Source organism: Pezoporus flaviventris, unplaced genomic scaffold (assembly GCF_033815535.1).
Source record: "Pezoporus flaviventris isolate CSIRO_AGI_PZ_B2104156 unplaced genomic scaffold, CSIRO_AGI_Pfla_v1 ptg000031l, whole genome shotgun sequence".
NCBI classification, from domain to species: domain Eukaryota; kingdom Metazoa; phylum Chordata; class Aves; order Psittaciformes; family Psittacidae; genus Pezoporus; species Pezoporus flaviventris.
This window is the reverse complement of record NW_026892579.1, coordinates 34,820,326-34,836,343: the sequence shown is the minus strand read 5'-3', so window position 1 is coordinate 34,836,343 and position 16,018 is coordinate 34,820,326. Positions and strand designations below refer to the sequence as shown.

The following is a 16,018-nucleotide window of genomic DNA, read 5'->3' as shown; positions in this document are numbered from 1 at the left end:
ATTTTTAAAGTAATTGGGAAAAAAACCCCCACACTTTAAAAGAAGTTTCATGGGCTAAGAAGATCCTTATTTGAATGAATAAGCAATTAAAAGATATGAAAGAAAAAGTATGAATGCAAAGTTTTCTCACTGGAAGGAAATCACTCAGATGATCCTATGGAACTTTGTGTTAGGATCTGTGCTACTCAGCAAAGTCTTAAATTACCTGGAAAAGGTGATGAATAATGCGGTAACAAACACTGCTGATTCTACTACTTTTATCACAGGGACTAAAATTGAAAGCTGATGGTGCAGAGCTGCTGAAGAGCACTATGATCACCAACAACTTGTGGTGCACGCAATTACTTGAACTGATAAGGACCATTCAGGAATGAAGTAACAGGTCTATGAAGACGTCAGCTCAGTACTCAGTAAGGGGGCAAAAAAGCAACTGAATTACTTGGAAAGGACTAGAGAAAAAAATCACAGCAAACTTCAAAAAAGGCATGGTGAACCTGCATTTTTAATAATATGAGCAGTTTTGGTCCTCCCATCTCTGAAAGGATGAAGCAGACTCAGAAGAGATACAGGAAAGGGCAGAAAGGATATAAAGAAAAGTAGGCAAAGTTTCTTCTTTATGAATGAGCAAACAGAACTCTTCAAGTTGGATGTGTCCTTTTACTCTTCTTCCCTCTTTCCTTATCTCCTCTCTACATCTTCCTGTCCATCTATATTACTGTGTTTTTACCCAGACCTGGAGATAAAAGGGAGGGTTTCAAACATAAGCTTCTGGGATTTTCTTTCCTCACTCAAAGAGTTAGAGAGAGGGCTTCCTCCAATCTTCCTATGCTCCTCCTCCAAGGCAGGAAATGCAGTTCACTGGCCCAGTACGTAAAGGAAAAAAACCCTCCATTGAGTTTTTTATCTCCTTCCTGCATCACAGCCTTAACAACAGACCTTCACTATCAGACATTGATTTCTCCAGTTTGCATGCAGAGAGACAGTTGTCAGTACGTTGCTTCTCTGTGAATTAGGAACCACTGGGACAGATTGTCCCACCTGGAAGTTACTTTCAGAGTTGATTGCAAACTCCTCCCATTTCACAGCATACAGAAATCTCAGCCAACTGCTTTTCCAGATGGCAAAGTGGCACTACTAGATAAGCATGGTTTAGTGTTACCTCTCACTGGGAGTTTGTGTCATCAACTGGAGCACAGATACTACCATAGTGAGGGGGTGCAAATGCCCTGGCTGCTTCATCACAAAATTTAGCTCTAACCAGCTTTTGACTGATAGAAAATTTACTCCAGCTTGAGGGTAACGTTCATGGATTCCCACTCATTTGAGGCAAAGACAGATACTCAGTTACTGGGAAATGCACTGCTTCAATTCCTAGCTCATACCACTTCAAAGACCAGTGCACAGTTCACTTCAGGAGGAGCATGGCTGAAAGCTGCCCCTTGTACAGGCTCTACAAAGACTTTCCACGAGGTGGGTACCAATGCATTCCTATGAAACTTCTACACAAAAGCCTTTCCCTGCTAGAGACAAGCACGGGAAAGGCTTCTGTTTTTTACACTGGCCTATAGGAAATGTCCAATTATGCATAATCCTCCTTTGCTTGGTTCCCTACAGTCAGAAGCACTCATCTTGGTTAACTTAGTGTCACATATTTTTGTGAACGTTAGAAACTCTGTAGAAGGCTGAATGTAGCACTGTGGAAAAAAGACTGACAGTCACTATAAAAATGCAAAGCACAGCCAAGGGAGGGTGCTTTAATTTCAGATAGTTGTAAAATTGCTTAGCAAAGATAGTTGGGAATTTGTTTGCGTTTCTTCCCAAATGCAATGCAGAGGTGAATGGCTGTGTACTGATAAAGCCATCTGTCTTGTGGGTGCCTGGAGGAAGCCTCTGCACCAAAGCAATATTGCCAGTTTTACAGTTAATATCCTGGTGCACAATACTCTTGAGCTGAGAGTTGGACCACAGTCATTTCCGCCGCCTTAGGGCATACCACAGAACAGCATGCTCAGTTGTAATGAGTCTTGCTCACAAGCACAGGCTGCCAGATTGGGAAGGGGAATGAATATCCTTGCAGGGCATAATGGCAATGTAAGCACACCATTCTATGCGCTGAGATAATATCCGGGTCCACGGACTCAGATTTGAACCCACAGAAGAACAGCAACTGTAGGTAGAATGCTTTATTTAGATACATTTTTCAGATTACTTACTTATCCTGGTGTGTTGCTTTTGGCTGGTGTATAGTTAGTTTTCTTTATTGTAGCTGTTATGGGGATGTGGTTTGGATTTGTGCTGGAAACAGTGTTAATAACACAGGGATGTTTTCATTATTGCTGAGCAGAGTTTACACACAGTCAAGGCCTTTTCTGCTCTCACCCCACAAGTGAGCAGGCTGGGGGTACACAAGGAGTTGGGAGGGGACACAGCCGGGACAGCAGACCCCAACTGACCCAAGGGTTATTCCAGACCATGCGGCATCATGTTCAGCAATAAAATCTGGGGGAAGAAGAAAGAAGGGTAATCGTTTGGAGTTACAGCATCTGTCTTCCCAAGTAACTGTCATGCATGAAGGAGCCCTTCTTCCCTGGAGATGGCTGAACAGCTTCCTGCTGACAGGAAGCAGTGAATGAATCCCTTATTTTGCTTCGCTTGTGTGGGCAGCTTTTGCTTTACCCATTAAGCTGTATTTAGCTCAACCCAAAAGTCAGCTTAGGGGCTCAAGTGGCAAAGTCTGACCTAGTATGGGTTTCTAACCAACAGTTTACAGTTTTTGTAGTATTACAGGACTCTTTTCAGACTTCTGTTTGACTTCTAACAAAATACCATGCAAGAGACTATTGTATTAAACATCTATGATTTCTGGGTACTGGTAGTTCCTATGATTTTGATCAGCCTTGGACAACTGGAGCTGCATCAAGGTGGATAGAGAGGACCCTCAGTTATTATCTGAAAGAGTAATTATCCTCTTAAAGATACTTGCTCAATGCCATCTCACCTTTGTGACTTTCACCTCCGGAATTTCCCACCACTCTCATTTGAAAGTGCAGCCCTCAAGTTATCCACAAGAATGTTGTTAAGCACAGAGCAGAATGGGTCTATGCATCACCACTGCAACCTACGATGGCTCCCTTCTTCCCTCCTGTTCACATCACCTTGGTAAGTCACTATTGCCAGTTGCTTCTCAGGATCTGCAGATGTTCAGGTTCTCATCCTACGGTACCTGCAAGGTAGTTTGGGACTGCTTTTCACTCTGTGAAACAAGGTGGAGCCTTGCAAGAAGAAAGGAGACGGGCATGGGACTTCAAAAAACATAGAATCATAGAATTGTTAGGGTTGGAAAAGACCTTAAGATCATCTAGTTCCAACCCCCCTGCCATGGGCAGGGACACCTTACGCTAAATCATAACACCCAAGGCCTCGTGCAACCTGGTCTTGAACACTGCCAGGGATGGCTGCTCCAAGATTTTGCCAGGCACAGAGGTGAGACTGACTGGTCTGTAATTCCCTGGTTCATCCATTTTCCTCTTCTTGAAAATGGGGGTTATTAATTGCTTGAAAGAGTCCAGCGCAGAGCTACAAAGATGATTAAGGGAATGGAACATCTCTCTTATGAGGAGAGGCTGAGGGAGCTGGGACTCTTTAGCTTGGAGAAGAGGAGACTGAGGGGTGACCTCATCAGTGTTTACAAATATGTAAAGGGTGAGTGTCAGGATGATGGAGCTAGGTTTTTTTCAGTGATGTCCAGTGATAGGACACGGGGCAATGGGTGTAAACTGGAGCATAGGAGGTTCCATGTGAACATCAGGAAAAATTTCTTTACTGTGAGAGTGACAGAGCACTGGAACAAGTTGCCCAGGGGGGTTGTGGAGTTTCCTACGTTGGAGATATTCAAGGCCCGCCTGGACAAGTTCCTGTGTGATGTACTCTAGGTTATCCTGCTCTTGCAGGAGGGTTGGACTTGATGATCTTTTGAGGTCCCTTCCAACCCTTAGGATTCTGTGATTCTGTGATTCCCTTTTTCCAGTCATTGGGAACTTCACCTCACTGCCATGATTTTTCAAACATGATGGCCAGCAGCTTAGCAACTTCATTCACCAGCTCCTTCAGGACCCGCGGATGGATTTCATCAGGACCCATGGACCTGTGCACATGCAGATTTTTAAGATTGTCTCAAACCAGATCCTCTCCTACAGTGGGCGCAAGCTCTTCATTCTCACAGTCCCTGCATCTGCCTTCCAAGACTTGGGTGGTGCAGTCAGAGCCTTTGCCAGTGAAGACCGAGGCAAAGAAGTCATTAAGAATCTCAGCCTTCTCCAAATCCTGTGTAGCCAGTTCTCCCGAGAGCTTTCTGAGGGGGCCTACATTCTCCCTAGTCTGTTTTTTATTTCCTACATACCTGTAGAATCCCTTCCTGTTATCTTTAATACCTCTAGCTAAGTTTAATTCTAACTGGGCCTTAGCTTTCCTAACCTGGTCCCTAGCTTCCCGGACAACTTCCCTGGACTCTTCCCAGGCCACCTGTCCTTGCTTCCACTTATTATAAGCCTCTTTTTTCATTTGAATTTTCCTCAGGAGCTCCTTATCCATCCAAGGAGGTCTCCTGGCCCTCCTGCTGCACTTCCTTCTGGTTGGGATGCAACACTCCTGAGCTTGCAGCAGGTGATCCTTGAATATCAGCCAACAGTCTTGGGCCCCTCTGCCCTCTAGGGCTGTATCCCATGGAACCCTCCTAAGCAGGTTCCTGAGGAGGCCAAAGTCTGCTCATAACATTCAGCTATGCCTTTGTGTCTCAGCTACCTTGACTAGGACATATGAAATGTTTCTGGCTTGATACTGAATTTTGATGTTTTTTGCTTCTCCATAAGGGAATTGGACTGGGAGAAAGGATGATGCCAAGGCATTTTGATAGAAATGCTGCTTTTTTCCTTAAGGCTTCCAGTGTAGCAGAGAGCTAAGGGACCTTTCAGAATCCTGCGAAGTGCATTATGCAGTAGCACAGAGCCAGAATCTGGGAGCTGGAGCCTTTATGCTCTTTATATGTGAAAGCTTTATACAGCCACAGGTCAGATTCTGGCTAGAGCAATTAGACTTTCCTCAAAGCAAGAAGCAGAACAGCATTCTCCAACTTTATTCACACTGAGGAAACAAATTAATGTGTTGTCCTGAATATCTCTTATCCTTGTCTCTTTTTCTTTTGCAATTACTAGTACAAATCACTTCAATTTTCTCTTCCGCCTTTGAACTGTGGGCTCCTGCAACTGGTGCAGGCGTGGTACTTCCAGTTGCAAGTTGTTTTAAAATTCTTTTTCTTTCATATTTAGCTCCTGTATGTCGTGGTTTAAACCCAGCCAGACAGCTCATTCACTAGTTCCTCCCTCTACTCCCAGAGGGACGGAGAGGAGAATCGAAAAGAATGCAACTCCCATGGGTTGAGATAAGAACAGTTTAGTAACTAAGGTATAACACAAATCACTACTGCTACCACCAATAATAATAATGATAAGGGAAATAACAAGGGAAGAGAATACATCACCTCACCACCAGCCAACCAATAACTCGCCCTCCCAGCCCGACCAAGCACTGACCCATACCTCCTCCAACCCTGCAGTCCCAGCCCTTCTGGGTAACTCTCAGTTACATACCTGGGCTGTGGTATGGAATGCATCTTTGGCTAGCTTGGCTCAGGTGTCCTGTCTCTGCTTCCTCCTGGCTTCCCCTCCTCCCTGGCAGAGCATGAGGCTCACAGAGTCCTTGGCCAAACCAAAACATCCTTGTTATCAGCTCTGTTCCCAGGCCGAAAGTCAAAACACAGCACTGCACCAGCTACCAAGAAGGAGAAAAATGACTGCTACTGCTGAACCCAGGACACTGTACTAACTGTCCCTGCTGTGGCTTTGCTGGTACTGTGCTTCTATGTTGTTATTACTCCATTGTTTTTCCACTGTGTAGCTCTGGGGCCAGTCCGTGACACAGCCTTGACTAAAGGGAACAGTGAGTGTGATGAGCAACTGCAATGAACTGGGAATCCCACTGGTGGTTCTGTCTCATAAGGATCCTCCTGAGAACCCATTCCTGTCTCCCTCTGGACTGTGACAGCTCTGGGCAGAAAGTAACTGGGACTTGTCATTGCCATTTCTAGCTCCAACGGAAATGCTATCACTGCCTGCATGATACCGACTGCAAGCTGGCACTCCACTAGCAGCAGAAATTGGGAGATTAGACTGAAATTTGCTTAATATTGCTGACAAATCCTTTCACTGGTCTCCAGCAATAGCTCAGGGTTTAGACAGTTACAGTTGATATTGAGAGTGAACATGCCTGTGCTTTGGCCTGGAAATCTGCCGAGAGAAGTGCTTCTGTAAAAACTTGAAAATTTACATATCCCACTGTAAAACTGCGAATGCAACTTCCCAAGTAAACTTCTAAGTCTCTAACCTGTTCTTTTTTTTCATCAGTAGTCAATGAACTTATTGCAATGATTTTCCATTAGTGGCTGGAATACAACACAACAGAAAAGGACACACTAAGCACCTTAGTTGTTAAGGTTATGGAGCACAGCTTGCAGGAAAAGAAAGAAGTAAGAACTTCCTTTGATGTTTAAAATAAGGAATCTTTTGCAACAATTATTTTAACTGATGCCAATCATTCCCTGCATGCAACAAATTGAAAACACACAAGACAAATCTTGAGAGGTTGTTTACTTTGAATACTTTTCAATTATTCTGTTTCCCCTTACACATACTCCAAAATACAATTCTATAGTTTTTTGTACAGTGTATTTAGTTTGGGCTCTTATCCATACCTAAAAAATTTAAAGTTTGTTCTTGTAGAAAACTGAAGAAATACTTGTTGACAGCAGCAGATAACCATTACACCTTGTGCTATTTAGATTCATGTGAAGTCACCTAGCGCTACAACCTTCTGATCAAAACAAAACCAGCATGGAAGACAATGAAGTACCTGTTAAATACATTAGTAATCCACTAGATTATCTCAATTTTCTCTTTCCAAAAAGGAAGTATAAATAGGGAATCATGACTGAATGATGCTATTTCTCTTTGGATCCCATAAAGATTAGTACTAGTACTTGACATCATTCAGCATTTTTAGTAATGATCTGCAAGTAAACATAGAATCATTGCTAGTAAAATTTGCAGATGACACCAAGATTAGCAGATAGTCAATATCAATGTGAGCAGTACAGGCACACAACATAATCCATCATTTACTGAAACAAGGGGGCACAAAATCACAAAATGGAATATAGAAACCTTTAGAATTAGATTTAAGTAATGTTAAGTTTGATGGCTTTGTAACAGTAGCAATGGAAAATTACTGAGGTGCATGATACATAGAGAAAAAAAATAGAGTACAGCTAGAGAACATACTGAGAATTCTCACAAGATAAATCGTTATAGTTGTGACATAGTTTAAGAAAAACAGTCTAGAAGAAACAGGACACAGGGATAAGGAGTGTCCAGGAACTGCAGGTGTCCAGGATGGGCTACAGTTAAACTAACTGATAAGTAGGAGGATAGGAGGATTATTATGTCTCTGGTGCTAACGAACCAATTAAACTGGTATGAGCATCTACTGCGCATGCTTCAAAGGCTGCCAGAAGTGATGAAGATTGTTGGAAGAAGTAAACGACCCTCAGAGACCACCACCACAATTCTGTACGCAGGCGGGGAACTTTCTGGAAAATTATGCAGTCCATACGTAGCCTCATGAATATGTACGTATGCCCACTGGCTATAAAAGGACGGCTTGTGTGGCAATGGGGAGACACACATTAGGAGAAGCTATCCCCCATGTGTCCCAGTGCTGCAATAAAGGATACCTGCTTGTCAGCTTGAAAACTTTGTTGGGAAGTTTGTTCCTGGAGTTTTCTCTGTATCAATTTACTAATCTAGACACAGGCAAAGAAAATTGACATTAATATGGTCAAACACAAAGTGACATTTAAGAACAAGAAGTATGGAACCAGAGAATAAACCCTAGAAAGCAAAAGACTTCAAGAGTACTTGTTTACTGTGACAAATAATTCAAGATGGACTCCCTATAAAAAACTATGGCTTATAGTGGACCCACAAACAATGGAGTAGTGAGTACAAAAGCTGACACTGCTGAGATTTTAAATGAAGTTCTATGGGTAGTTCCAGCATACTTACCTCTAAGTGGTGTGGAAAAAAATGACAGAATGTACAAGAGAGCCACAAAACCAATTTAGAGGCTGTAGAAAATGCCTTAAATAAAAAAACTTTAAAGGTTTACAGTAGCAAAAAGGAGGTTACATTATAGCTGGTCAAGGGCCTAGAGCACAAGTCTTACGAGGAACAGCTGCGGGAACTGGTGGTGCTCAATCTGGAGAAGAGAAGGCTCATGGGGGATCCTATTACTCACTTCAACTACCTGAAAGGAGGGTGGAAAGAGGAGGTGGCTGGTCCCTTTTGCCAATTAACAAGCAATAGGACAACAGGTAATGGTCTCAAGCTGTGCCAGGGAAGGTTTATAGTGGGTATTAGGAAAAATTTCTTCACTGAAAGGCTAGTCAGGCATTGGAACAGGCTGCCCAGGGAAGCAGTAGAATCACCATCCCTGGAAGTGTTTGAAAATCATGTAGGTCAGGCCCTTAGTGACATGGTTTAGTGGTGGACTTGGCAGTTCTGGGGTAATGGTTGGACTTGATGACCTTAAAGGTCTTCTCCATCCTATTTTATTCTGTTCTATGATTGATGCAGCATTCACAAAGCTTTCACAGACAGAAAATAGTGGATGAAGAAAAGCACACCAAGAACTAATGACTGAAAGTTAAATCTAGACAAATTCAAATTTAAAATAAGGCATGTATTTCTAACCATGAGAGTGATTGAGTACTGGAATAGATGATCAGAGAAGGGGGCTAAGTCTTCCCTCCTCGATGTCTTTAAATTAAGCTTGCCTGTCTCTGCAGAAGACTTGCTTTAGCAAAACCCACAAATTGTGCTTTTGTCAGACTGAAGTTACTGGTCTTCACCCTGAAGTAAAAGGAAAATTTATGACCAGGGACCTACATGGGGTCAGAGAAGATAATCTCATGTCCTTTTTAGTCTTATCCTCTATGAATCTATCAATTTACTGAGGGAGTACAAAGGAAAAAAAACTTCTGAGTAATTTTTGCCATCTGAATAATGTGATCCATAGCAGATGGTAAATCATCCAGTAATAAATATGTGTCAGAAACTATCAAGATGAATATATTCTTGCAATGCCTTCTAATTTAGAAATTTAGAGTTATTTATATTTTACACATTAATTTTATACTGGGTAATTGAGTTAATGTGAAAGGGTTAAGCAGACAGGCTAATGAAACACTGTGCCACGTACTTAGCTTAATGTGGTTGGAAAAATCATTGCACTTTGGTCTGTCAGTTAGCAATCACAGGTTTAATTGAATAACATGTCAAGTATTTTAAACTGTTTGCCAATGTAAATAGAATCCAGCACTATAGTAATGGTAATAAGCTAAGACGCCTTCTCTGAATTCCAATCAGATTTGAACAGGACCTTCATTTTAAGCTCCAACATGCCAGACAGAGATCGAACAGTTATCATTATGGCTAGAGAGTTAGGTGATTACCCCTGTGATTCTGTAAAAAATTTATTTGCTATTGATTTACTCTCTAGAACACAGGTAATGGGTAATCAGTTTGATACTCCTAGCAATGGTTACTCCTCTGTGCATTTACATTCACTTCCACTTCATTATTGTGACTTGGAGGAGGAATAAATCACACAGCAATCTTTTACTGAGTCTTCTGTGAAATACTGGAGGCCACTTTGTGCATGATCGCAAGAAGGGAACAGGAGGAAGAGTGGGAGAAGCACCTCCTCAGACTGTTGTGTGAGTTCCAAGCATATCTGTACAACAGCTCCTTACTCTTCTCCTTCTCCCTTTTACCAGTCCCAGGCAATGGCTTCCCAACAGTAAATATGAAAGCAGCTAGGAGAGCGGGGTCATATCCCTGTCAAAGTTGCTTGCCACTGCCAGATCAGCACCAGAAGCAGGCAATGTTTTGGTCGTGCAACACATACTTTCCTTTCCCTTTCTCAAATGCAGTAAATGATTTTTCTTTTTTTTTTTTACAAGATCCAGATGCCTGCAATGCAGATGTTTCTCACTTACCTGTTTATGCTCCCATAACAGTCAAATATGCAAGTTCTTCTATATATACTGTTGTTCTTACCCTAAAACAGATGTCTAGAAGCAGTCAGTTTTATTGGGCTGTACAAGTATCTATTTCATCCCAGTGACTATAACGTTCTTTAGGCAGCTCAGATGGAAAAATCTACACTGTAGACATCTGAAGTTAGGAGAAATTAATCCCACCCTGCATGTTTCCAAGCTCTCCTTAGGCAGATGAACACTGCCTCCACCAAAGCGTCTACTATGGAGAACCAGGTCCCTGTTTTACCAGACTGATCATGCATGCAATGTAAAATTATTATGCCATTTTTAACTAATCAGCAGCTTTGCTTACATATTCTATCGTATTTTGATTATAGTTAAGTCTATTACGCTCCCATAATGCACTGGCACCTCAGATGTAATAGAAATTCGTTGTGTTGGGTGCTGTGCAGCAGGCCAAACCCTGCATCAGATTGCTACTAGTTTAAAAAGGGAGAAAACAGATGAGAAAGTAGGCAGATTGATGTGGGAGTACCCAGATACAATAAGGCACCATTAGTCAGCAGAGTAGGCAGTTGTTTTATCACACTACTGACCTAGCTGTTGCCAAGCTTCTGGGCAGCATCATGGCATAGGAGAATTTTAAAAATGAAAGGAAAACAATAGCAAGACTGCTCTGCAGAATGCTGTGGGAAAAAGCAGAAATGTGTTAATCTGAAAATGTGGCAAATGGGTGATGGAATCTAGTACCACAGGCTGAGAGGATGGAGGAATCACCTGTGCACTGACTGAGGGACTAAGAAGACTGGCCAAGATCTTGAAAGTAAAGAAAAGCAGTCTGTAGTTGATGGAACCTTAGGCGACCTAGAGTTGATGCAAAATAAAAGAAGCTTTTGAACCACAGATCCATTCCTTTTCTATTTTTGTGTAGTCCCCCTCAATCGTTTTTAAATAACATTTATTTATTTATTTATTCTGTATTCTAAACCAGGATGTAGCATTGCAGTAGTAATGTAGAAGAGAGCTACAGCTTTCTTATTTATTTTGCAAATGTATACAGCTCATTAAAATGACTACAAACTAGTAATTCTACAAAGTTAAGCATGTACTTGAAGAATGACCTTGACTGACTCTGGTGCATATACATTGTTTTCAAATGACCACAGAATATAAAGTTTTTTCCTAGATTGTTAAGAGATAGGAATGATATAAGCATTTGTAATTTTCTGCTTTTCCTTTATATTTTATACTTTATATATATAGTGTTTTCCCCCCAAGGTTTAGTTCAGTATATATCTACCAGTTTAAAAATACAATTTTTTTCATCTAAGAAAAACGTGTATTGAAATTGTGAAATACTGAGACTTTATAATTAGCCCATTCAACAAAATTTACTTAGATGCAATGCAGAAGATAAAGTAGTTACCAGTGAAGCTAAATTAACTGCACAAACATGTGCAATGCAGCTCTCCATAGGTGCAATCTAGGGATGAAGCAATTCATCACAAAATCTACCTAGCTATAACCTGAGGTTGGCCTAAATATTCAATAGAATGTATTTTTCCAGTGTTACATTTTGCTGGGTTTTTTTCATTACCACTTTTTGTTATTATACTTAGCCTGTAGCATACTGTACCAGCATAACACACATCACTTTCCACTCTATGTCTGCGGACTGCTTTTATGATATAGCAGATGGTACTGGGTGAAATATGTTTTCTCTGATCAAAGACAGCTTAACCATTTCCTGCCTTCATGCTGCCACTCACCAATTTTTTACTTCCTTGTCTTTTAAGTCTTTTTTTTTTTTTTTTTCCAGATGCCATTTTAGAGTTTCAGTCTACTGAATAGCAGCCCCTTGCACTGGCGCAGGGGAGAAAAAACAGCTGTCATAGAAAGCACATTAAGGAATTTATAACTCTACATGATAGTTAAAATACTATATGAAATATTGCACCACCTACAAAGAAGTAAAAATCTTTAAACATTAGGGACTGATTCCCACATTACATATCCACAAAAGGGAAGAATTAAGGTCTTTCTTACCATGTACCTATTTACAGAGATGGCTTTGAACTCACACCCTTATATACAAGCATTTCATGACTACAGATGCCCAAAACAACTTCAGCATCTGTGGTTGTCTTTGTGTATGCACCCCAGGTAAAGGAACCATCACCTCCTCAGACCCTGATTTCTTTCCCACTGTGCTGCTATTCCTTCCTTACTGTGTAATGCTTAATTATGCAAACCAGAAAGTGAACTCTTGAAGCCACATGCAGGCTTCTTTCTAGCTGATCCTTACATTCTTCCTACTGTTAGAGCCCATGTATGTTTTAAAGCCAAGATTTTAAAATTCTATCTTCCCAGAAGTTTGAAATATGCTGGTAACAGCATGTACATGATACAGTTTAGTCTGAAGTTCTCTGATGCAAAGTCCACTAAAAACCCCTCTCCCATGCCTCAGAAATTCCACATGACACTGCACATTCATTAGACTGGATAATGCGGAAGAAGGAAAACCGTAAAGCCATCTCCTTTGCCATTTAGAAGTTTAGCATGAAAATCCAAAGTGATAAATGTTTAATTGCTGTGCTGAAGAAGCCATGTATAGTGAAATGGAAAACACACTGTGTTCACTGATGGATATTAATTTAAATTTTTCAGTTTTCATATCCCAGCCATTATGGTTACATCACTTCTCAAATAAATCATAAAACGTGTAGGGAGATTCAGCACCATTTCTTTGAGAGAGGAAGCACAGAAAAGTGGCCTGGCATTAAAACTCTGGTGTTTGAAATCTTTTTGACTTTAAATAGGATGTTAAACACCAAACCAAACAATCCTCCCCTCTTGCCATTTTTAGTACACTGCCTAATTGATATTATTATTATAGGACGAGTAATGTCCATTTCTTTTGCTTTTAAACTACATCTTTCTGCTGTGTTCTTTTGTGTCTTGCCTAAGTGTCCTTATACGCACATTGCAGTTCAGCACACCGCTGTTTGGTACATTTGTTTCAGAAACAAATGCACTCTTATGCAACTGCATTTATCTACAATGACAATCTACAATTTATATGCTTGAATTTGGTCCAATTTTCTAAACTCCCCAACATCTCAGATTTTACTTTATCCTCTGCTCTTTATAATCCCTCTTAGTGTAATAGTGGCAGGTTTGATAAGTGTAAGATTCAGCTTCTATCGCAGGTCATTTACAAAGACATCAGATATCACTGACTCTAGTTACGTTCTGAAACTGTTCCCAGGCTTTCTTTGTTATGACCAGCTGATTTCTACACACAGAATATAAGGCTCTTACAGTGGATTAAGTGAATGGAAAGAAGAGAGTCTGAAAGCAATCTTTTCCCCATTATTAGCCAATTCAAGCAAAGTATATTGACGTGAGAAATTTTACTTACAGCCTGAGATTAGACTACTGATAGTACAAAATATTTCCATTTGTCAAGGATACCCAAATCTGCTCTTCTGTATACAGCTATGTAAAATTCAGAATAATTTTAAAATTCACTTCAATATTATATGAAATGTCCAAGCACTGAAACAGAATCATAGAGAAATTAAGGCAGTAAACAAAGCTGTGAGACAAGTGCATGAGTACTTGTGAGATGAGTGTGTGAACGTGTGATAGCCTGTGTTAGGCTGGATTAGTTAGTGAGCAGGAGATCTGTAGGGCAGGTAAGAGGGCCCAGGATCCAGGCAGGGATATGAGAAAGGCTGGTGGCCTGTGTTGGTATTTAAGGGATCTGTGAATGGTAAGCTTGCGATTCCAGGAAGTGAAGGGCATAAGTGTTTTCACTCATGAACTTCAATTCCAGTCAGCCAGAGAAGATGACTACTTGTAGTCCTGTCAGGGTTACTCATGGGTGGTGTTAAAGGTGGTGCCCTGCCTGGGGCAGACTGTCTAGTCAGCCATGTGAGTGTCGTGTATGTGTCCTTGCTCATGTGGTAAGCATCACTATAGCCTGAACCTGGAAACATGAAAGCTGTAGTTTCTTCCACTGGTGTGGGACAGAGAGACATCCCGGTGTCCAGGTGCACCAGCCTGGGATTTAGAGGACATGGAGGAAGAATCCCTAGGTCCTGGGGTCCACATTATAGCGTTCCTCAGCAGTCACTTGAGTATCATGAAATACAGGTACTATAGCTGTTTGTATGGTTCCAATTTGACCTAATTTGTATTTGTGTTTCAAAATACTGTTTAATTAGATGTTCTCATTTATTTTTTCATACCCATTGTATACGACAGATGCTGCTTACCTAACAAGTATATCCTGTTTGTGCAGTTCCTAGGCCTTATCTACTGCAGGATGTTCAAACTTTAATCTGAGGATGAAATTATTAACTTCCTGTGGGGTCTGTCAATAGAATACCTAAGTGCTTAACATTCAAGTGGCATGTTCTTCTTTCTCCAGATGTAGGACTGACATACACAGCATCTCAGTGAAACGTCACAGCTACAGTTCAGTGCCTATGTGTTAGCAAGTCAGGAGCATTAAAACTGGGAACACACCATTAGTTTCCCCTCTGCAAAGTCTGTTTTAAATATCTTTCCTAGCAGATACAAACCAAGTTCTCCAGAGTTGCACACAGCTGCCTTAGCCACACCTAAGACCACTTTTTCTGTACCTGCAATCCTTTAGCATGTTACTGAACCCCTTTTAACTTCTTGAATTAATGAGAAAGATGTATGATTGTGTTTTTCTTACATGTTTTTGGCCATCACTAAAAACAATGCTTTGGAATAGAATATATCACTGAATATAATAATGAAAAAAAAACCCAAAGCAAAAAAGCCATATATATATAAATATATATTTATATAGTCTTGTTGAAGCATATGTTGAAGGAGATAAATACGTTGCTCCTATCCTATTCATAAGGAAACTAAGACAGAGGTATGAGAAATGGTTTGCTTTGTACCACCTATCAGGTGAATGACTCAGCTGAGAGAAGAGCCTCTCATGAAGCATTTTTTAATTCAGGATTTCAAAACATTTTACACCCATGGATATTATTTACCGTATCGTCTACACATGGATAAATTCAGTTGCAGAAAGACTGAAAAATGATCAGTAAGAGAACCGAGACCCATAATTCTGCAGTCAGTGAAGCACATTTCATTGTAACAGACTGGGACATGGAGTATTTCTGAAAATGCCATTCAAGTTTCTGCATAATTCCAAAGAGTTCCTACATGACTCCCATGTAAAAATGGATTTATTTCCATAATTTAGTTGTTTGTGCAGTAAAAATGGATTCCACAGATGTATTGTTGCTTAGATTTTAATATAAAAATATATTTTTGTTTTTCAGATAAACAGATATATCAGATAAACAAGAAAAGTCAAGAAATAAAATCTCCAGAAACAATCAATTTATGAACAACAAAAAAACACTACACTTTTAAACAAAGTACTTGATACAGACTTTATCATTCCATCTAAGTCCCTTATCTTAAAGTGAAATGTACATAGTAATCCAGCTGAAGACTCAAGACAGACAACATGCATACTCTTGACCAACCATCAAAAATCACATTTAGTTATACCCTGTTTATTGTCTTCTGGAGTTTGTAACACAGAAGAATAATTTATTTACCTGAAGGTGTAGAATGTGCATTGACATTGCTCTTCCTGAACAATTGCTACTTGGTTAAGAGTTTGTATATTAAATTTTAACCCAGTGCATATGGACACAGGCAAGGGTTTATTTCCTGTTCTTCACAGGAAGGATATCTGTAATCCAGTAGTGAAACAGAGACGTGATTATCACGGTATGATCTGAAACAAAGAAAACACATTCCTTCTGAAATACCTTTACAACA

At 40.5% G+C, this 16,018-nt stretch overlaps 1 protein-coding gene across 6 annotated transcripts in view; it reads right to left on the bottom strand.

Annotated features, from left to right (window-relative positions):
- Positions 1-2,589: 2,589 nt before the first annotated feature.
- The window catches only part of ERICH1 (glutamate rich 1), an 87,134-nt gene continuing 73,705 nt past the window's right edge, over positions 2,590-16,018 (bottom strand). For 2 of the 6 annotated variants that reach the window (XM_061460709.1, XM_061460708.1), the window contains exon 6: positions 14,995-15,974. In XM_061460709.1, coding sequence (XP_061316693.1) covers positions 15,901-15,974 — 74 coding nt within the window. In that variant the 3' untranslated portion in view covers positions 14,995-15,900. Of the gene's footprint in view, positions 3,224-6,963; positions 7,121-11,134; positions 13,730-14,994; positions 15,975-16,018 lie in introns of those variants that run through there. The other 4 variants (XR_009744609.1, XR_009744611.1, XR_009744610.1 and 1 more) reach the window with 4 other exon arrangements.